Consider the following 24251-nt stretch of genomic DNA (forward strand, 5'->3'; position numbering starts at 1 on the left):
TGAAATACACAATTCCATCTTTTTACCCACATCCTAAGTTTAGTTAAATCAGCTTTGTTCCCATAAAGTCATAAAGGAAAAAGAAAGCATCATTCTAGTCACAATTCAATACAGCTGTGCACAACTGGCTTCAGCCCCAGGCCACAAGCCAGGAACTTCTGAGTTCAAGTCTGGCTCTGCCACTGACTTTCTGTGTGTGGCCTTCAGAGAGCCTCTAAATTTCTCTGCTGCTCCTCTTCAACTTGTACACTTACCTTACAGAATGGCACTTGCTTTGTTTGTGCAGGCTCTTCCCAAATGAAAAAAAACCCTTGAATTGACCTTGAGAGCAATTTTTACTATGGCTTTAATGCCTACGGTCCACTAAGAAGTCTCCATATGCCAGCTGATATTAACTGCATTAACTGCCAACATGCACATATTACATATATACATATACACGCATGTATGGTACACACAAATATCAAAAGATGTAGTAAGTTGGAAAATAGGTATTTCAAAGTTTGTTAAAAAAGAGGATGAAAAACGAAATCAAGTTATCTGCTATAATTAAACTTACAATGCAGAACAATCTACAACCTTGTTCTTATTAACCCACTGAGCCAGTGATGAAGTCTGTTTTTAACAGCTTAACATTAAATGCACAGGCCACAAAATGTTCAAGCTAAAATGATTACAACAACTAGTATTTTAGAATATTACTTTAACAATAGAAAAATGGCCTAGGAACATGGGGGGGGGGGGGGAGATTTAAAATTAACCAAGTTACCTAGCACTAACTGAAACATCATTTAAGAGGTAAGTTTTCTTAAGAAAAAGATCAAGGGAAGTTACAGAACCTTAAGCTGACCATATACTTGCAAGTCTACTGTAGAAGAGTTTTACCTCGTGTATCTAGACTGAAGTAGAATGTAATGGAGACTGACACTAGCTAACCTCAGCTTTTCTGAACTCCAATGATCCAACCACGCAAATACAGCTCATCACATTTAAAACAGTGTACGCTGCCTTTAAATCCATCCCTGGTAAAAAAACTTGTCCCCAAAACTTTATCGAGACAGGGTGACTTTAAAAAAATTAACCTGTTCAGTTATTCAGGGCCTAACCACAGAGAGCTAGCTTAAAGACCTAAGCAACTGTAGCTGTCGTTGTAAATCCTAGACTCTCAAAGTTCAGCTTCCACCTGGCTTTTGCTTTTTTCCCCGAAGTGGTAAATGTAAAGCAAAATTATCTCCCAATTAACGCCACAGTAAATTAATTCAGAATAATGTTATTTTGTGATCAAAACAGTCACTCGAAGACTTCATCAGAAACAGCATTCCAGAACAGCTACCATGAAAAGATGAGGTGGTTAAATGCGAATTCACATAGCTTTTGCACACGGAGGACTAAACTGGTTCAAACTCCTGAAAAATTACCTGCATGTAAGGCTTACAGTTTTCCCATCCCAGGTCATTTACTAAAACTTTCCACTGTAATTCAGTGGTTTTCAAAGCATATTTGCCAATTAAACCCTAGAAAGTTAGAGAAATAGCATCATGAAGTAGTAAATCTAAACAACTTATTCAGAAGATTAAATCTTTACCGAGATGAGATTTTGTTTTTACTTTCCTATATCACACTACCATCAGTGTATTTCCATCAGATGAAGCAATCATGAATACTACAGCAAGGCCAGTATATTGGTCAGCAAGCATTCCTGCCAGGGTAATCTAGATCTGCTCTGAATAGGATTACAGGACACAGATAAAGACAAAATATATAAAAAATAATCCTTATGCCTTGTCCACTTTCTCTCAGCACTGTTTGGTCTGGTTGAGATCTATCAAACAGATGATCTGCACATTACTTGCAAAGAAATGGAAAATTTATTTTACTCTAACACTAGGCTATTTAATTTAAAATTCTCATTAACGTTGCTATCACTGACTTCTGCAACACCAGCTGAAGCCTTCTTTTACACTAGGTTCAAAAAAACTTTTGAGGTTTTACTTCAGGTTAACCAAGTATTTTTACAGGCAATTTGAACCTAGCCAACACGCAGATTCCAACCAGTGCACATGAACATGTAATGACATCCACGAAGAAAATTAGAGCTAGATACAGAATGGCATATGTATAACCTAAATAGGATATCCTCTATTTCCATGTGCTGTATTTTTAACCAGTTTTAACTATTTTTTAAAAAGTATTTTTAGTATATACCATAGAAGCTCCCTTGAATAAAGCAGTGGGGTAATAACACTGAAGAGCACGAATAAGAATTACCAGATTAGAACTTCCAAGCATTAAAATACCAAAATTCACTTGTGTGTTGTGATCAAATCATCCTCCCCATGAATTGTTCAGCAAAAGGCTGAGCATAAACATGCTGTATATCTAGCTGGCAAAGTGACATATCAGAATATATCAGTCTCACTTTAGTTAATGAAGTTCTCAGTAGTAGTCACCCTCTTGCCAAAGAATGCTGTTTGGTAGGCAAGTGTATCAAGATACTAGAGTATCAAGACAGAAGTAGAACCATGTGTTTTAAATCAGACCCCGAACCTAGTATGATTGCTTAACTGAAATTATATACAATTAAAAATATAGATGCTAATACAGTAGCTGCAACAAGAACATGAGCGCTGCTACATTAGGACTCTAATAGTAAGTTGTAATATCATCTACTACAAACAGTAAAATTTAAACCAGGGGAAAAAAGTGGAAACGTGGAAGGCTTATTTTAAGGAAGGTTCAAGTGACAGGACACTGCATCCTGGAGAACTGGATGGCTCAGACATAGAACCAGGTTCGTAACTGTAGACTGAACCATGATGACAACACATCTGCGTATATTTGCCACAGAGCACATGTAAAATGGGACAATTGAGCTCAACTCTAATGGTTAAATGGCATTAACAGAATATATATTTAACCTTTCCTGTTTTCATATAGGTCAACTAGCCCCAAAAGCTCAAAATCTACAAAGGCTATGGTGTGTACATGCTTTAAAAAAAAAAAAAAAAAATGAATTCCAGTAGTCTCATTGCAGCTGAAGTCTTACACGTTCTCATGTACACAGTGGCTGTGCCCAACAGCCACTATGAAATTACAGATAAGACAGTAGCTTATGATTATGCCATTTAACAAATGTTGTGCTTAAAAAAAATGAAAAAAATACTGAGAATACTAGAAGTAATTTTCCCATTGTTTTATTTAAAAAAAAAACCAAACCACAAAACTTCTTTGATTCAGAAATGAAGACAATGTTCAGCTCAAGTTCAAATTAGTTTTTGGGTTCAGCTGTTATACCCACATCTGTACTTGAGGAAGCCCTAACTCTACATCTACTAAAAACACCGGGAAAAGATGAGCAGCCTTCTCTTATTTCACAAATTAAGCATGCACAGTGGAGTTTTGTGTACTCTTAAGAAATTAAAAGAATGGCCGTCTTCATTTAAAAATATTTGTGCCTTTTGCTTTTTAGTTGCTGAAGTAACTATCCTGTTCAAAGCACATTCAACTATGATGGAGTTCAGTGTCAAAATAATGGTTTTCTGATACAAATTAAACAACTGCTTACTCATTTGCAGAAAATGTATGTATCCATAAAAATAAATACAAAAAAGCTGAAGTGGATTTTTTGCTAGACTACTTCCCTCTATTATGTTTTGCTACTCTTATTTGAGCTACTTCAAAATTTGTTGACCTCCCCTACTGTTCAAAATGCTCTGAAGTTAAGGCCTCACAAGTACCATCCTAAAAAGAGAAGCACTTCCCTGCTGGCATGAACTAAAACACAGTAGTATCTTGATGCTTTGTTTTGGTTTTGTTGTTGTAGTAAACTCCAAGGCTACATTTCAATTTAAGTCTCAATTTAACATAAATTTGTATTAATACATGTGCTTTGTACTTTTAAGCATTTCTCCATCTATTGATATCGAAGTACATTCAGATAATTTTCTCTGCCTAACATATACAAGCAGTCATTTAATTAAATTCAGACAGAAATTGTAGCACTGAAAGGAATAGCACTCAGCTCTTATGCTTACTACCTGTGGTTTTTAACAAGACTTCCCTCAATATTTTCTCGGCAGGTATATTAGCACACATTCTTCCATGCTGTTTAACCCTTGGTTTGATTTGTTCTGCCTTCAAAGATCTAATCTGTTTTACTAATGTATCTTCTCTTGGGTACCTAAAATAACACCAGGGTTCGTATCTTGTTTTATGTTTTCTCACATGACCAAATGGCCTAATTAAAAGTAGTCCTGGAACTACAATATTTTGAAAGAAGATCAAGGTTTGTCTTTCAATTTGCCCATACTATAATATCCAAATATAACATCAACCAGTTCTTAAGATGTGACTTTTCAGAAATTATCATAAATACATAATTCTAGCAGCACCAGAGCATTTCAGCCCTGAACTAGAACGCCAGCACACTACAGTACAGGAAAATAACCTTTAAAATTACAACATTCATAAAGCCTTAGGAACTCCTTTCAGAAATGTGTTGATGGCACTACGTATAAAAAATATGAGGCTTTGCATATATTCACGCTGCTCCAAAATATATGCTCTGTCTCTACAAAAAAGAAAAAGCAAGTGTTGTCATCTTGGGTTGGAAGCCTACATACAAAGGAGAAAAAAAAATTTAAGCAGCAAAAAGTGCTAAATGTACAGCTCTGGAGCTGGAATTCACCACAGATACAGAAAGGCACCATTTCTCTTGTGCCCTTCAAAACAATTATGGCACCATCACTAAAACAAAATAGAAATATTTTCAGTATAGAGTATTTTTATCTCCATGATGCCTCTACATTTGCCCTCAATGCTGAAATGGCCAAAACATGTTATCTTGACATCCAACTTTAGATACTCTTGTTTGACCAATATTTGAAATATAGCACATGTAATCATACCAACTAAATGCCAGTGTGACATTAGCAACTAGAGCTGCTGTTTCTTGAAATAAATACTGAACTTGCCTTGCTTTGAGAAGCAATCAATTTTTGTATTCACCCAAACTGAATTTTACATGTTTAACAAATTAATTCTGCAGCAACAGTTATAGCTAAATATTTAAAGTTTAGCCACTTAAATTCTAACTAGCTTCCTCAGCAGGATTCTTCTAAGTGAAAAGCCATTTTACTTTTGCCCTCACATTACACACCACCCTTTACAAGACTTTCAGGAAGGTTACAAAATGAGAACCCACATACTCACACCTGATCCCCTTGATAGGGCACAAAGCATAGCTTTTTAAACATCCTATGTTTCTTATTTTCAAGCCTCAAATCTTGAGCTGTTTAAATAGGAAACCAATACTTAACAAGCTGAAACAGCTCTTAGGGAAGAGGTAAGTTTCTTAATCAAGTAAAGCAAAAAAACCCCTCAAACTTTTCAGTTGTAAACCCACTGCCAGCTGAAGACAATACCGAATATGCAGATTCCACAAATATTGTTCAAAATAAACGTTCCATCCTGGTTACCAAAAGGAAAGCAGGTCCACAATGACCAGAATTAAAGAATTCTGCTTCAAGGTGCAAGCCACAAGAAGATTTTGCAGGAGTACTAGGAAAGGTACGGATAAAAATTCTCTTTCAGCAATGCACTAATTTTACAGATTTTTCTTTGTTTATAGATTTGGATGCTTTCTCCTCTACTCAGCCATCTATTAGTAAGAGACAAAAGTCTCAAAAGGTTAAGTTTAACTGAAACTAGCCAACACAGACTGTATCATCTTAGGAAACTGCTTTTTCTTCCTTCCCAGCAGGGGTGAGAGAGAGGCTAGAAAAAGCCACTCAAAGTAAGCATACTGATTTTTCAGATGCTTGTTTTCCCTGAAGTTTTTTTCCATTAGAACAGCAGACTCCTGTATATTGAAGCTCAATGGTAGTAAGGCTTTTCTTGTCAATTATTTCTCAAGAATCTCTTAGATGTAGTGCAAAAAACTCCAGGGGCTCTGCTGACTACAGACTTCACTGTAGTTTTCAACCTACTAAAATAGTCTGCTTTGGAAAGGGATTGATTCCTGTAGATACCAATAACAATTGACATACAAATGCAAAAAGAAAAATGAAATAAGCTTCCAAACCCAGTATCATCACTGTAAACTGAACAAAGCAGAAAATACTCCCCTGCCCGAACACTTCTGCAAGCTTCAAAGTGATCTAGAAACTGCAATTCACGTCTCAAAATTATTTTAAATAATTTCCCTTTGTACCACAGAAACACACTGAATGCAAACAGTATTGAGAACTGCCCGACTCGCACTTTTAAAATCCTGTGATTTCACAGGCTGCAGAGTCCTCAACACACTCTGCACTAAGATTTGATGGGTCAAAAACATATTTATATGAGAAATTATTTTAGTTAGTCCTTCCTATTCACAGTGTACTGTCTCACAAAGCTACTTAAATGTTTGACAGACTCTGTACTGGAATCACTTCGATTATTCTCAATGGTTGCTTTTTGTCTGATCCATGACAGCTTCTATAGCTATGAGCAGCTGCAGTTATTAGAAGATATCCTGTATTCCATCTTCCTAACTATCAAGCTATACTAACATTTACACAATTTGGAAGCATGTAACATAGACAGTAATGCATGAAGATGAAAAATACACAGGAAAGGCGAGTACTTTTCTCAAGCGCAAGTTCTGGGAAGGCTACGTCTTACACTATTGCCAACTCAGGACAAAATTTAGGTTTTCATTACTTCCTCAGTTCAGGCATCGTATGCTATAGCAACTATCATATAAAACTACATAACTGGCGTTTAGGTCCAGTAAGTACCAAATCTGAGAATACTACTACTTTATATTGTATTTGAAAACAATTCTAATGTCTAATTAAGTTTATCAATCAACAGGTATAGGTATATTCAACATATTCTGGCTACATCAGGATCTCAACTAAGCCCAAGAAGGCTTTGAATAACAAAAGCCATCAGGCTGCATCAGGTCAAACACACAGAACATTTTTATAATATTCCCTCATACAGATACATGCCAATAACACGATGGTGGAATCTAAGTTCATTAACCCTAAACAGGGAGAATGTATTACTTTATACATAAAATAAGTCATCCCTTACCACTAAACTTTGTAACACCAAAAATATCACCACAATATACTATATCAAACTTGAGTGTTCTTTTTTATTGGCCTGCTCTAATTTAAAATAAAAACACATCTTTAATTTCCAAGAGAAACTTAATATACTGCAGAATTATTTCAAATATTTGCTAGCCATTTTCAGTAAACACATCCAACTCTGCCTTCTCCATTTGTATTTAACTGTATGGATGTAAGGCCACAAAGAAATATAAAATATGACCCATCTTGTAGGTTTACAAAGTCGACCTGCTAACCATAATTAATGCACACATCACTGCAATGTAAAATTACATTCGCATGATTATTTGCATAATTATCTGCTGCTTAAATATCCAGCTACAAAAAATACCACAGTACATGGCTTATAAGGAAGGGGTGAAGAATAATGTATACCACCACAGAGAATTTTTTCATTTAACCTCACAGAAAGGAGCATTACATCACACTCTTACAATGCAGGAGGAGGAGCCTGTTCTCAGAAAGCAAGCTTCAGCTATTTCCCTTTAATTTTTTGCTTGATTCTGGAGGGAGATGCAAAAATAACTCGGATTTAAATTTTTAGTAACATAGAAGACGAGGAAAAAAAGTGACAAAACGCAGCTTTTTAGCTACATTTACTAACATACAGATGAATAGCTGCTTTATAAAGAGTACAGAGCAAAAGTCAACAAAACATCAGTAGCACCCAGCACCTTGCAAGCGTGCATTCCTAAATACCTGCCCCACATTTTATCAGTCGCCAGACCCGTTAAGCAGAGAAGGGGTCCCCTTACTTCTGGGCAACTGGACACGGCAAGACCATTTTAAAGCCGACACTACCTAGCACGCCTAGCTCGCTTTAACTCCGGATGCCATGTTTACAGGGCAGGACCATTTGGTCCTGACGACGGCCCGAAACCGCGGAGCTGGCGGCCCCGGGGGGAAGGGGGGGGCGGGGGGAGGGGAGCGGCGGCCGGAGCCCGCGTAGGAGCCCGGCGGCTGCTGTGTGCGCTCTGCTCGGCGGGGCTCTGCCGGTGCCGGAATCCTCTAACCCCCCAAACCTCCCTACTCGAATGTTTGCCTGCCTGATTTTAGGGTGGGTTTGTTTCTTGGGTTTTTTTTCTTCCTTTCTCCCTGGGAAGGGTGGCCCGGTGAGAACACTTCCCCATCTGTCCCTTGTCGGACCCAGCAGCAGAAAGAATGCAAACCCATTTTTATATATGCAAATTTTTGCAGCAGATTTAAGAGCTTCGGGTGCCGTAGGGAAAGAAATCACTGTTTAGAAGCCTCTATTTAAATAAAACAAGATTTTTCAGTACTATCTTGTACTTCACCAGCTTGGAAAATAAAACGATCTTCTGTAATTTGCCTAAGTGCTTTAAATTACAAATCTCTTCAAAATCCACAATACACTTCTACGGAGACCTCCTTCTAAAAAGCCCTAAAAATCCACTAAAAGTGCTTCACGCGTAAAACCAGACAACATCTGAAGCAAGTATTTGTGCTAGAAAAAAAACCAAACACACCTCTGCAAAACCATGGATGAAAACGGTCAGCTCAGGCTCTTAAAAATCTACTGATAGGTAAAAACATTAATAAAATATAAATGTACCACTAACCTCATAAAGTGCAGCAGTGCTTAAATCCAGCGAGTTGAGGCATACAAGGTAGAAATGGAAATGAAAAAAGATCCAAAAATGATTTTGTGTTTGTTTTGTTTTTTTTTTATTATTATTTCAAATGTTCAGAAACCAGCAGAGACTCTGTCGGCCATTTTGGCTTGAACTCCCTCACTCACTCACTCTCCCTCTCTCTCCCTCCCTCTCTCTCCCTCTTGCTCTCTCTAAAGGAAGAAGCTTTTTGTGACCTTCAAATAGAGGCAGGTCATGTGACTCCAGGCAAGCTGTCAATCACGAGACAGGGCCGGCCTCCTTCCCGCCTTAAAGGGACAGCGCCCAGCCCGCACCGAGGGGGACAACTTCTCCCCGCCGAGCAACGCCGCTCGAACGCGCTCTACACCCGCTCGATTCTTTGCCGTTCATCGTGCAAAGGCGATACACGGAAAGGGTAACATAGGTGAGCCGTGAGAATATGGAGAGCAACTCAGCTGGAGCTTTTCTCTTTAAAACTAGCTAGAAGTAAAGCAGCCAATTATGCTAATTCTACATTCAGGTTGCAGAACCGATGAATGATGAAACGTGTAAGTCCCACTAGCCACACACACTCTTCTGTGGTGCACCAGCAGACACTTGACCCTAGCGCTTACCTTGAGAGGAAACCACATTTTAAGTACCCCATCCTGATTCAAGGACAAGAAGAGGTTCATCTTCAGTCCACACTGAATCCAGACTGTAACCAGACTGTCTACACAACATGCACACATAAACCTGACACCCGGGTTCAGAGGCATGAATACCTGCAGGACAGCAGAGCAAACTTGGTCTCTCCTACTGCCTTGACTGTTTTAAGTCTCAGGCTTCAACTCAATCATTAGGCAGACGCTCAATAGTCTCTTCCCATAATTTCCATAGATAAATGCTCCAACAGTTGAAAGAGAATCCCAGAGTGTTGCAACATGAAAAATCTGCAGGGTGTTTCCAGACATTACCTTGAACGTGCAGAAACAGTAAAGAAGATAGTTCAGAAACAGTATATGGTAATGTGAGTGTGACTCTGCTGTGAGGAGACTTGCTCCTGAGTCAGCCCCAACACAGGTAACAAAAGCATGAACCGGCTGTGTAATGTAACCATGTCTGGTGAGATAACCCACAGCAGCTCAGGAAGCTCATGGGAGCACCCTCGGGATTGAACCCTTAAAATACACAAGGTTCTGTATGGTTCTGCGCTATAACTATGTAGAAAGTAAAAAAGACCACACTAGCAGTGAAAAAACACCACAGAATGAAACTAACTTGAAAAGTCATGGGGAGGCACTCCATAGGAATGAATTTAGGGGGGCAGAAGCTGCACACATGATGAAGGAGAATAAAAGTAATTTGTGTATATTATCATACTACACAAGTCACTGGCTAAACATTGTGTTTCAAGAAATCATCAGGAGACTATGAATGGCTAGTATGGCTCAGGTTTTGACACGCTTTGCTCCTACTGCCCTCACAGTAAGGTACAGAAACTTTCAAACGGGCACTCCCCTGATAAGCGGATTTCAACAGGACTACAGCCAGCACTGTAACCACCCCTACATATATCTCTGCAGGCTCATGAAACTCTGGAAATAGCTAATGCAATAAAAGCAGTTAGATGCTAGCTATTCAGGTTGCTCTGTCTAAACCAGAGTAGAGAACCAGCCCACTGGATGTAACAGCTTGCGGTGCTTTGTGGCAGGGCTAATCCAAACACAGCAATTTAAGAAATGTGGTGGAGTCTCAGTGAACGTGTTCTTATTTGCGGCAAGACCCAAAGAGAACAGCACAATTGCTCTGAATATCCGAAGACAAAAACCGAAACTGACTGCCAGGCATCTGCAGAAAGCTTCATGAAAGCAAATATATATGTATATTTATGAAACAGCTATCCTCTTTCTGAAAAATTGCATTAAGTATTGCAGCTGCATGTTCTGTACGCGTTCACACTGAGTATGACAGTATGCACTAAGCTACAGGTAATTTCACCCCCTCGCAAATGCCAAGTTGTTTTACTCAGACTTATACGGCTTGCCAGCTCTTCATTCTGAAATCCTGGAAGCTTTTACTTCAAGGAGTTGATAATACTGCGATGACTTTAAGCAACCAGCACTCACTTGGGTTGCTGTGTATCAAGTGTAAATCACTGCTATAAAATTTCACCTTGTCAATGTTCTATGACAAAGCTTTTTTTTTTTAATCAGAAAACTTTTTTGGGACAAGCAAATAATCAGTGAACCAAAAATATTTAGAGAGGCTGGTATGGTCAGTTCTTAAATAACTGGAGCATGGATAAAACATCTTGGGTTATTTAGCATTCTGTTGAAAATGTATGGACTATGTGCCTAGGTTTTACCTTGACTAGTTTGTCTTCGATAAATAACCATGGACTCCACAAGATGAAAGTTACCAATATTTTGCCTCCTTTAAAATCTTATTTGGAAGACACTTCAAAATCTGTATTTTAATATATAATTAAATAAATGCTGTAATTGTTTTTTTTTTTTTTCACCTAAGCTAACAACTGAAACCTCATTCTTTATCTATTCCTGTTGGCATATCGGTTAAGATGGCTCACAAAAAGTTTTGGTTTTTTGTTTTGGTTCAGGGGGGTTTTGTTTGGTTGGTTTTTTGGGGTCTTTTTTGTTGTTTTTGTTTGTTTTAATGCAGCATTTATCCAATTAAAATTGTGGAAGAAGCAGCAGCACAGTAGTTCAGAAAACAATGAAGTAGAGCATAAAAATACACAGCACATACAAAATCTGCACATCCCTTTTCAGAGGGCAATCACACTTTAAAATCTAACCATTAAGCTTCCTGATGCTAACAGCGCTGTTAATAGCTAGTGTTAGTAAGTTATATCTTTGTTATGTGCTACTAACTTATCTGATTACAAACACTTCATTTCTAAGCACCTTCCATCTGAGGACCATAAAGCACTTTAAACACTTTAATGAAGCTTCACAGCGCTCCTATGAGGACAGTATCCAGTATGAGCAGACGTATACATGCACACACATGCACATTCAGAGAGATGCTTACAGTCATGGATTCTCTGTGCTCACATCTCAACTGAGACAGGAGTGGTTTTTTTAATTCACATTAAGCTGCACTGTGGTTCTAGTAACAGCTCATCCTTTCCGATGACCTTTTTGATAAGAATCAATAAATTAGGCTTGTGTAGTTTTATGTACACAAGCATGCTCCAGTGTCCACTACACGAACTGAGATATCAACTGTACCCTCCAGTTGTTATCTCAAAAAGGAGACCTGGTCTGTCTGATCTGTAGATCTTTGCTCAATTTTAAAAGGATTACGAGTTCATCCAGTCCTTACGCAAAATTCCCTATTCCTTGTCTCATGAGCTGGCATTTTGTTTGGGCTCAAAGTCCTACAGTCCAATGACGTATCTTACTTATTTTGAAGGCTGTGCCCTCAGCATCCTATAACACTGGACTCCACCCACTGGTCTTTCTACACTGCCTATACACGTGTGGCAATAAATTTAAGACATTTCTTCCCCTAGAAAGTTCTTCATAGCTGATACTATGAAAGTGAAAAAGTCAATTCAGCTCCTCATGACACAATTCCTCAGCAGAAACCTCAAGTATTAACAAGTTTCTCATAGCACAAATGCCTTCTCACCAACTGTCCTTTCTCCTGCTGGTGAAGAATTTGCTTCCTGAAGTATTAGATGCAAAAAGGCAGATATTTTTGCCAAAGTGAACTGAAGCTTACATGCCGTCTATCCCACTGCAGCTCATCAGTTAGATTTCCCTAGATTGCCTTCCCCAACCCTAGAAGGGGGGTGCAGTAACAGATAGAAGATAACTGGAGGCTGATTCCTCCCTAGTTCCCCACCAGCCAACCTGGATTACAATCCTAGCAAGCACACCTCTTCAAGTTAACCGGCATTAGAAAGGTGCCTTTGTCTTTCCGGAGATGAAATTAAAAGCATAACTCTTAAGGTAGAGACACATATGTGTGAGGACTAGGTTACACAGTTGCACAATTTCTAATAATAAAAAGCAAACAGAGAACCCCTTAAATTAAGGAACAGAATTAAGAGTCTTAACTATTCCTTGTGTGCTCTAACAACTGCCATATGATTTATTTCAAGAGAACAATTAAAAAACACTATGGTTAAAATCAGGAGTTCAAAGCATCTTGCTGCTTAGACTTCGTAACAACTAGGAACTTGACACAGGCATCTCAGTCCTGGATAAGGGACAGTTCAGATCACTTTTAAATTATTTTCTCTGAACCGAAAGAGATGCTGAATGCCCAACACTTCTGAAAAGTGAAGATGATAGCTAAATCTGGCTGTATCAACATAATTTTTTAAAGTCTTCACAGCAACTGCACATAAGCCATTGTGCAAGAGAGATGACCTCTCCTTCTGCAGGAGTGCAAAATTAAAATGTTCATACATCCTTCAAGGACAAAATACTCATTCCTAAGGAAAAGTAGGGGTTTGTTTTGGGGTTTCCCTCCTCTTCACATTTAGTGAGTAGTGAGACATTTTATGCTGCAGAATTGTGAAAACAGAGCTGACAGGGCCTTTTAAATACAATAACCAAAAGTATAATGTAAATTCTTTCTTCAGAGAAAAAGACTAGGATGAAAAGCATCCGACAAAGGAAAAGCTTGCTCAGATTCTAAAAAGGTTACAACAGCTTTTGCATCCCTTACACAAAGGCACCTATCAACACATTTTAGGAATGGAGCATACCATCATTATGATTCAAAACTTACATTGCAACAGTGCTTTGGAGGCATACTAAAGCTCAAATTTCATTCATATCTTGCAGGGGCCAAAAGAAAGAATACAAGGCCTGAAAACTTCACAGCATATGATGTTTAAGAACTGCACATGACACTGAGGCCAAGCCAAAGTTCTGACCCTATACATTAATGAAGTGCTCACAGAAAGATAACAAGTCAGAAGGAAAAACTCATTCAACAAACTTTGCAAACACCCAGTTTTTCACCTAATTTTTCTTCAGTCTGCCACAATACTTTCCCTAGCTGTTCAGCCTATAAATAATCTATCACTGTGCCTCCACTTCTTCAATCTCCTCAAATGCCCTTTCCAAACTGGAGAAGGATGAAGCTTTCTAGCTGCCTTTTAACAAAGTTGTTCCATGAACAACGGAACTGAAAGCTCATTTCCTAGGAATCTCTATCACACATCACTGAACCTCTACTGTACCGCACTAATCCCAGCTTCCTGCACAGCCAGTTCTCCTTTCATGCCAAGGCTTTACCAGTCTATTGAGCCCTACATAGATCTCTTCCTATAACTTTTTTTTTTACCTCTTTCAGTACCTGGGCAAAAAATAGCATATGCTGCAGCTAATCTCAAAACAGACCTGATGATTAGCTATTAACAGACGTAACCAGAACAGATAATCTTTTGTTTTGTCCTGAAGCCCTTCTTTTAGCGGGTAAAGTGATTTTGGTCTCTCCTCCAGGCAGTTACTGAAGTTTCACATACTGGTAATTACAACTATATTGTAAGTTCTTACTATTCTTCCTCACTTGACCAAAACTGGACAAGAGACTTGGGAAAAATACAGGCACGGAAAAGAATTGCATGAGACTTAACTATTCTAGGAACTGAAAGAATTGACCCCAAACATCTTCTCCCACTCCATCAAGTCCTCCTCTAAATGCTGAATGAGTTTTTATAGCCATATCCTTGGAAATATTAAATGAGTACTTTCCAGTAAGATAACATGCAAGGGAACTTGTGCAAATTAGTATTCTCGGAATTTGGTTAACCTGCTCCTTACTATCATCTTGTAAGATTCTTTATTTTGGAGACTATAATCCTATCCTAACAGGTCTCCCTCTTCAGCTTCTAAAATCCTATAAACTGCCAAAATACCAATGAAATAAGAAAACTTTATCAGTTTTATGCAATTCTATTTATGTCAGTGAAAAGATAATACTTTTCAAATAAATAGATGTTCAGGGAAATGGTTTAGGGTATCACTCCACCCATATATACAGCAAGTGGTTGCTTTCTAATTGTTATTTACAGCATGTGAATTACCATGCCAGTTAGATGATTGATTCAACTGACTTTCCATCAACAATAGCTGTTACTATGCTTTTCGAAAGCAGTAATAACCTCATTGGTTAAATCCTTCCTTTCGCCGGTTTAAGCCTTGGAGCTTTAAGCATTTTAAAACAGATAGCAGCAAGCATTTTCATCTGACCAGGTTGGAATATTTAATGAAAACCTTACCTTTCTTGTCTACAAACACTTTACCACAACAAGATCCCTTCTTTATATGGAGCTTTTAGACATGCTTCTACTGAAATTGAGTATACTCTACTCACTTTGGTTTAGTCTGCTCAAGCAAAGCAGATTTCTTACAAACACTTATGGAAGGTCTCACAAAAGACAAGATTTTTGAACTGAAAGAGTTACTCTTACTCTGGTTCAATCTTCTTTTTTTTTCCCACCTACAATGAAGCTATACTATACTTAGATTTTATTTTTTATTTTTTTAACTTATGGTGTGATAGACCAATACCTCTCTGCAAATTGTTCTAACTTGCCTTTAGTTTTAGTATGGGGAGTTCAATCACTGGCCCAGAAACCTCTAAGCAAAGGAATTTCTGGCATCTTGGTTGGAGCTGGCACCAACCCATTTTCCTTTGTTCTCATTAAAGGAACCATAATATGCTAAGTTAAATAAAATAAAATTAAAAAAAAACCCAAAACAAAAAAACCCCACAAAAACAACAAAGCCCCAAAGTAAAAGCAGAATACAAAAGGAATGCATATTCAATGGATTACTGTAAGAGAAGATTTCCTTCATTTGACTCATTTTTCTAATAAAAGTTCTGTTTATTGCTGCAAAAATCTGTAAACTGATCTTTCCAAGTGACTTGAACATCTTTCCTAAGCAATTTGCCTTCATGTACAGCCCTTCAGTTTGAAATGTCAGGAAAGAAACAGCTAGCTATCCACGCAGAAAATTCTACAAGCTGTAGCTGTCACAAATATTCAAATGCATGCACTAACCTAAAACCAGTACAACCCCCAAATATGATCAACTTCAATGAAGGGCAAAGAGTTCAGCAAATTCCATCCATCTAGGTAGGAGTAAAAGAAATCATACCAGCTCTCCAGATCACAGCATGCCAGAGGAGCAATGTGGCTTAAGAGCTCCAAAATATCTCTGTAAACAAGTTTTTAATTCATACCATGTTGACCACAGAGCACAGTATTTTTAGTCATACTAAGTAAGTCATATCTTCTACACAGAATAAAGAGTTTGCTTTTTTTTTCTTCCTTTCCCTTCTTTAACCAATAATTGTCACTCCCTGAAGGATCTAGATGGGATCTGTAACTTAGAACCATGTTTTGGGACTTAAAGACCATTTACCTTTTTTATTCTTTAAACTCTGATTTCTCTAAGCCATAGTGGATAGTCTATTTTCTGGACCCAGGAAACAACAAGAGAGCACAAACTGTAATATAACATACAACCATTAGACTTTTTTTTCCCCTTGCCCTCTTCATCTCCTTGAAAGGAAGATTCAACCATTCATCCAGGTGTACACACAAAAAATACCAAAGACTTCATGAATGTATTTATTCTTTGGAGAGAATGAAGCAGGGGAAAAAAGCACAGAGCAACTTAAATTGGATGCAAAAGGAAAAAAAGTTTTAGGACTGTAATTCATACACATTTATGATGCCACTGACTTGCACTAACAGTCCAAAAAGTGAATCCTTAGCAAATCAAAATGTGTGGCACCAACTTGGTGTAGATACCACAGAAATTTATCTAAATTAACATCTATTTTTACATTAAGAATATAGACAAAACATTAATTTAGACAGGCTTCAAAATTATTAACAGTCCTTAAATGATTTTGCTTGCTGTTCTTTAAGTCTGTTACCTCGCTCCCATGGAAGATGTCATCCAACAGTTGCCATCTAAATAGCAGTGAAATGCTGAGAAGAGAGCAAATGTCCAACCATCCATATAAATGATACATCAGAGGGCAGTTACCTCAGGCAGCTCCTGAGGAAGTGGCAACTTGGGAGAGGGAACAGCCACTAGTCAACCAGACCTAAAAAACCCCCCCGACTTCCTGGACAATGAACTTGAGATGTCAGTAGAGTGGCCAGTAGATAGTTTGCTTCCTAGAAAGGGACTAGAGGACAGGGGCTGGGGTGGGGGGCTGTCTGAAATGAAGAGGCTCTGGGATTTTAGGAATTTGATCAGTATACGAATGCTCTCCCCTTCAAAGTACAGTAAGCTCTTTAAGACAGCAGTAAATCAGAATACCCTCCGTTTCACTAGCAATCAGAATTACTACTAACTGCAATGATTAGAGAAACCAACTGTATCAAGGGTAATATGTGACACTTCTACTCTGAGTACTTTACAATATTATATTTATAAATATCAGCAAGCTGGATTGGAAAATATAGTTTTCTCTTGTTTTGGAAAGACAACAAATGTAAAGTCTCTTGATCAGATGAGACTGAAAATTCAGAAGCAGGCTTTGTGCACTTCCTACATAGTACAAATACAGATTGGGGGGGTGAGAACCCAAACAAACTAGCCTGTTCCTACCACAAGACATCTAGAAAAAAGCACTATAAAATCCTAGGGAAAAGAAGTGCCAAACTATTCACACTTAGAATGTACACTGTCCACAAATCTTTGCCCCTCTCAATATTCAGCAGCAGTGCAGGTTAAACACATTGGGATAGTAAGTGGAAACTTAACCTCAAAAGTTGACTTTTTTTCTGTGTGATCTCCCATAGCTATTTTTTCCTCAGTCATCTGGCTTCTGTTCTTCCACATATTGAGAAAACACTTGCAAAATAAGCATACAGTAATGGTGTGGGTTAGCCGAGGTACATGGAAACCCTGTATCTGCTCATGACAAAATAAGACATACAGTGCTATATGCTTTGCTACCTCCTAATTTATGGTAGGTGAAATGGGGAATCTTGAAAACCATGAAATAATTATTAAAAATATTTTCAAGACTAACTTGCAGAAGTGAACACCTAATTTTAAATTATTTTTACTTAGAATACTCAGACTAGAATTTTCTTATGGGTAATACCTTTTAAGTACAAAAATTTCAAAACATTTAAGTATAATGTTGAACTGACAAAACATGGAAGACAATTGATGGAACTTTTGGCATTTTAAAGTGCTTAAGTATAAATTCCGCATATTTTTGCTACATTGTTCAGAAGTACTGTATTATAAAGGGTGCAAGCCAACTTCTGCAACATTATTGACCTACCAGTCTCACGGCCAAAACACAGCTGCCTCTCCAGATACAGAATTCACTGCTGTCTAATCCATTTCTACCCACTCAATTGCACAACAAAGGGCAATTCTTTTCTCTATACCTCAGGCCTCCCTTATATACACAGGTAGAGCTGCCTTCAAATGCAAACTTGCTCTGCCACTCACTCCAATGCAGAGAGTAAAAATACTTCTACAATATGAAGGTGCTGAAAATATTCCTGAAACCTTAGTTGGATCAGTTTTCATCCTAAGTTTTAGTCTAATGGTTTCGTGCCCTCAAATATCCTTTCAAATCTCCAAGGATGTAAAAGAAAAAAAAATTTTCAAAGTTAGAACTCTCCTCCTCAGATGCCAATACCAGAGCTAGCCTGAATTATCACTGGGACTGAAGTGTATTCTGACACACTAACAGAACTGCAACACCCTGTCATAAAAGTGTCTAGTATGGCCACTACAGACATAGCACGTGTCTCTGCGGTGGCTTGTTAGGATGTTGGACAGAGGACTTCAGTGTCTGGGGACATTTCTCTAATGGGCTGCTTATTCTACACACACATGGAACAATCAGCAATGAAAAACCATCTACACCTTTACTTTTGAATGTAATCGTTGATGTTTTCAAGGAAAGACATTAACTTGCCATGCATTTCAACAGAATCTGGGGTGACACCCAAATTTAGGTACCCTAAATCTGACTTCATAATCTGAATTAGGATTTGGAAGCTACTTTGAAAATCCCATCACAAATCTTCAGGAAAAAAACCCAAAACACTTCTGCTTAGGTTGGTAATGTCAGTAAATTAAAAAGGTGCAATGACACTCAAGACAAATCTCAATACCTTCTATAATATGGAATGTCCTTAAAACATCAAACAAAACCCTAGTTATGCAAGCATTTAGCTAACTGTTTACTTTAAATTTGGTAAGAATGGTGTTTTATGCTACAGGGCTAGGGTCCTTCATGGGATTTTAACATTAAAGAAACCTTTCAAAAGAATACTGTAGTACTTCATAACAATGTCTGGCATTCTCACTAACAAAAGCAGACATCTACAGGATATACCACTGCAGCCTTTTTATAGTTTTCAGAAACACTACGAAAGAGTAAGGTTGATTGTTTCATGCCACTGTGGCAGCAATATTTACATGTGCACCCAATATTGGCAGGCTGCTGAAAACAAAGGAAGATTGGCCTATTAACTGGCTCCTTAATTTGAAGTACAAGGAAAGGCTGATAGAGCTTGTTTCGCTTAGCTTTAAAATGACAAAACTAAGTGGAGGGGCTGGATAGTTCTGCTACCTAAGCAAACGTAGAAGTAAGTTTTAATGAAGACTGAGACAGACTTTCAGACATGCACACTGAAATGAAAGGCAATGGACACGACTTGCAAAAGGAAAATTCTTACTGAATATTAGGAAATTTTCGCCATCGTGAGGGTGATCAAACATTGCAACAGATTGCCCAGAAAGGCTCTAGAATAATCCTGAGAAGCCTAATACAACTTTGAAATTAGATCTAACCTTCAAATTTGGCCCTCCTTTGAGCATGGAATTGGACAAGATGACTTTCAGAGGTCCTTTCCAACTTAAATTATGTCATTAGTCTATGATTCCTCTTTCCAGCTTAGGCCATTTTAGCTACTGCTTTCTTTTAGTTATAGTATCACACAAATCCAGGAAGACACTGAATATTCCTGCTGAAGCGTCAAAAAAGAATGTAAAACAACACTACCAAATTTAAAACAACAATTTTGTGATTCTCATGGGCTGCAATCTCTTCCTGGCATTACTGCAATTTGGGGGGGGGGGGGCGTCTTATTAGAACTCTTGCCTCAGAATCTAAACATTATACCATCAAGCCAGGGAAAAGGCTATCCAGTAGGTCTAACCAATGATACTGTGTAAATTATAAAAATTATCCTGATTTGTTATCTTTCTTTCAATATGAATCACTTCCAGATATACAAATTGACAAGATAGTTAAAGACCTTTCTGTGCCATTACTAAAAAACAGCAGGTGGGGAATAGCCAACTGAGTTCCTTCAGACAGCAGTAATAGCTTGGCTTACCTTGCGAGTAAACATGAGTATGAACTTGGCTCACTTTTTGTCTGAATAGCTACTGTCAAACAGACTTTCTCTGTCAGTCAGGAATGGTAAAACATTTACATTTTTGTTACAAAAAGGAGTAGTTTTTAATTACACAATCCCTTTCAGCAATAGATCAAGGTGCCTACGTTTCTAGTGGTGACAGCAAGGGATAATTTATTAGCACAGGCAGAGTTGCTAATTAATACTGCCAGAACTAGGAGTACAACCTCAATTTAAGGACTTGAACAGAATTTTTTTTTCCTACCCTACAAAAAGGTACAAAGAGAAGCTGCTCTCTGCTCATCAACAGAAGTTTGACTGTTTTGGAAAGATGTTTCTGGATCAAAGATGCCTGTTATTCTTTGCTCTAGCAGTGAAAAAGTAAAAGTCCTATTACAATTGGTAAGGCAGCGAGAAGCTACTGCCATGTAAAATGTAAGTATTTTGGGGGGAGATAATATTTACTCCCTAAGCATGGCAATTCAGGTCAGCCTCTTCATAATGGATGAAAATACAAGAGAACGCCTCTAACAAAATGTTCACCTGCAATTAAACATAATGATACTGATCTTTCTCCAAACTTGTCCTTTGGGAGGGAGGGAAAGGGGTTTCTTACCAAACCTATTAGCCACATAACCAAATAATGTGGTCAAGTGAAAAACACAGTTATATCACATACCAGAGGGCTGAGAGGAGGGAGGAATTTACAGAGTACCTAAAAACTGAGGAGTCCCTTGGTCCTCTGCCAGAGCAGAAGCATGGGCTAAGACAGCCATTATCAGCTCCAGTAGTCCAGGTAGAATTGCTTCTTTTGAAGTGTGGTTTTTAGAGTAAGTAGCAGCCCTCATTGCTGCACAACCATGACAGTTTTGTGACACAGGCATAGTGCATAAACTGCAAATCTTCCACAGGACTTGGGACGCGTATGCCTTTTCCATATTTCACTCACACTAAGGATTTTGAATAAGTGCCTGCTCTTCTTCATAATTAGCTGCCATTGAAATAAATTACGTTCATGTCATAAATGATCATTTGAAGATGTCTAAAGACCTTATATACAGCCTAACTGGATAATTCCTCCCCACAAAGTTGAGAGATACCAGCAGACAGCAGTTCTCAGGTATCATCTACAGTTCAACCAAAATATCTTAAAATGCTGCACTTTAGTACAGTAAGTCTGCCTGAAAGAACTGTTCAGTACAGCAAAAGAAAGGTTTGTGCCACTGAAGCAGGGTTTGAGTTTTTTTTTTAATACTAGAAGATACTCTTGCAATGCCTAGTTTTTATCCCCAAGTCAAACTGAGTTGAAAAACTCTGCTGAATTTCAGAAATAAAGTGCCAGAAGTTATCCACAGATGCTGGCTCCTTGGAATCCATTATGAAGTTATACTTTAGCAAAGGAAATTTCAAATGAAACTGGGGGTAGGTAAGAACCACTGCTTCCACTGAAAGTCTCTCAGAAGTATCTTTTTACTTCTGTTCTTTCATTGCCCACTCAAACTTTGAGTCCCTTGGAATGCAGTTAAATATTAAGAAATTGTTGGGCTTGCCTAGGAGGTCAACACTTCCAGACTCCTCCAGCACTCTGGCGCAAGTTAGCTCTCTCTCACAGGGCAGTTGCTGAAACCGTATCTTCTGAATACTTACTTCTTCAACAATCTCAGTACGGTTACCCAGATCGGGCTGCGTATGAAAGGCAATTAAATTAACATGGCCAACTTTTCAGGAAAGCAAATTAAAAGCACTAAAAAAAATAATCCCTGACGTCTGAGTCTACATTCAAACTTATGATCTACTTTTCACTAACAAGCTCCAATTTTATTTCAGACCAACTAGGAGGACAACAGTAAACACATGTATACGGAGTCATAGAATCACTGCAGATGGAAGGGATCTCTGAGATTGAGCAAAGGGGTGGAATTGACAAAGTATGGTTAACTACAGCAGGCTGCTCAGGGTTGTGTCCAGCTGGGTTTTGAATATCTTAAAGGATGAAGGTGGCACAACCTTTCTGGGAAACCTGTTTCAAAGGTCTGACCACACTTCACACTAAAAAAAAATTAAAAATTTCCTTATGTTCAGTGGAGTTTCCTGAATTTCAGTTTATGCCCATTGCCTCTTCACTAGGCCCCACTGTGAAGAGCTTGGCTCAGTCTTCCTTAGTCCCCTCCTCAAGTATCTACACACATAGATAAGATCCTCCCCCAAGTCTTCTCATGTCAAGGCTAAACAGTCCCAGCTCGTGCTCTCAGCTTCTCCTCCTATGTCAGATGCTCCAGTCCCTCTCTGCGGCCCTTCACTAGGTCCACTCCAGGATGTCCAACTAATCGCTAATGCAAGTAAGTAATAATACGAAGAGGCAATTTCAGATTTTTTTTCTTTTGAGATCTACAGCAAAAGAGTTGAAATCAATGCAGCTTTTTGGAGTCATTTAAGAATACAAATTACCAATCCATTGTGTGATTATCGTTTGTTTATCTCAGATGCCAGATCAATGTCACTTACAGCAAGAGGTAAGGTCTACGAAGGCAGACAATTTTGTTAGGTAGTTGAAAATTTGACATTATTATGGATAGAAAAATATTCAAGTGATTGATTTAAATTTAAGAGCAATAGCCACAATAGTATTTTGTTGGCATTATGCTACAGTTGCACAAAACAAGTACCTTCATCTCTTAGTTGCATTACTAAAATTGCACCTTTAGACTTTTATCAAAATATTATTAGGAATCATAGAATGATACTCCTTAGGGCAGGATCTGTATGATAAGATCCTAGAGGCCACCTGAACACAAATTTATTAATTAAAAAAATAAAAATCCTGCCTATCACTAATCATATTCTTCTAATAAACACAGTTTTGGAGAAGAGAGAGATAATGTTGTAAGGCACTTGAAAAGCTCTAATTAGAAATCAGGTCAACTGTAAAGGAATTCTAGCTTCCACTTGCACCTAAAATAAGACAGCAAACACAAGGATAAATCCAATACAACCTCCTTCATATTATTCACTACAATAATGTGTTTCATTATACTAGATATCTAAAGAAACAATTCAGAAGAGCAGAAATCTAACTCCTACTTTTTATTTCTGCACTGATTTTTCTTCTGGAACTTTCTGAAAGTTTCTACTTCAACAAGCTTTGTATCTCTTGGTACCACAGTTAAGTTGGGCGGTTTGAATAGAAAGAAATAGCAGCAATTACTTTGAGAAGTTTGGCTTGCTTCCTTGATGAAAAGAATGTGCATGTTCAGCACTAGAACTTCCCTGAACTCATCTTGGCTACCTCAGAAATGGTCTCTGACTGTCGCAGAGGCAGTGGACTTACAACTGCTAGCTTATCTAGAAGGCAAGGAAGATCTTCACCCCAAGTCAAATCCCAGCCTTTCTGCAACAAGCATACTGCTGATCAGTGAGAACTTCCTCCTTCATTGGAAATATTCAATTAGGTATGGGGAGGGGGGTGAGGGGGGAAGAGCTCTTTGCTGTGGATTTCTCAAAGACCACCTTCTTGCTTGCTCCAAAAGGCAGGTCAGGAAAAAAGTTTAATTGTGATATTCAAATTGAATTAGCATTGCATTAACTAAAGAAAAGAAACAGAAGACAACCATCACTGCAATGCTTCTAGGACAAGGCTCTGTTCCTCCCATCTGAACAAAAACCCAGGAAAAACCCCAACCATTACTGGATTTCAGTTTGAAATCATATGAAAAAGACATTTTAATGTGCCTTTTGCTAATGGAAATATGTCATTTTCTTCTCTGATCAAGCTTCTTTCCCTAAAGCACCGCGTACCAGCATCTTAGATGGTTCATCCTTCAAAGAGCATTTTGTTTACAATTTCTGTTCTTTTAATAAAACACTTTCTAAAGAAATAAGGCTCGTATTTCAAAGAGGACCAATCTACCATATGCACACCAAAAGGAGGGCCCTGGTTCTATCATATTTCACATTATTTCAGTGAAGAGCAGCTGTATAAAAACTTCATGTACGAACTCACTATGTCAGTGCCAAGCTTCCAGAATGATTATCCCTTTTACAACAACTTCTGATTTACCTTCTGAAATTGCAACGCATATTTCTATGCTTTTAATTTTAGGGCAAGTCAACATCCTGCTTTTTCTTTTTTTT

General features: G+C 38.1%; 1 protein-coding gene across 23 annotated transcripts in view; it reads right to left on the bottom strand.

Moving 5' to 3' along the window:
- The window catches only part of TNRC6B (trinucleotide repeat containing adaptor 6B), a 146421-nt gene that overhangs the window by 80743 nt on the left and 41427 nt on the right, over positions 1–24251 (bottom strand). For 2 of the 23 annotated variants that reach the window (XM_054807879.1, XM_054807819.1), the window contains exon 1: positions 8705–8947. The exons of 20 other annotated variants lie outside the window; for them this stretch is intronic. In XM_054807879.1, the coding sequence (XP_054663854.1) occupies positions 8705–8709 (5 nt within the window). In that variant the 5' untranslated portion in view covers positions 8710–8947. Of the gene's footprint in view, positions 1–7558; positions 7582–8704; positions 8948–24251 lie in introns of those variants that run through there. One more of the 23 variants, XM_054807861.1, reaches the window with a different exon arrangement.

The sequence above is a fragment of the Grus americana genome, chromosome 1 (genome assembly GCF_028858705.1).
Source record: "Grus americana isolate bGruAme1 chromosome 1, bGruAme1.mat, whole genome shotgun sequence".
NCBI lineage: Eukaryota > Metazoa > Chordata > Aves > Gruiformes > Gruidae > Grus > Grus americana.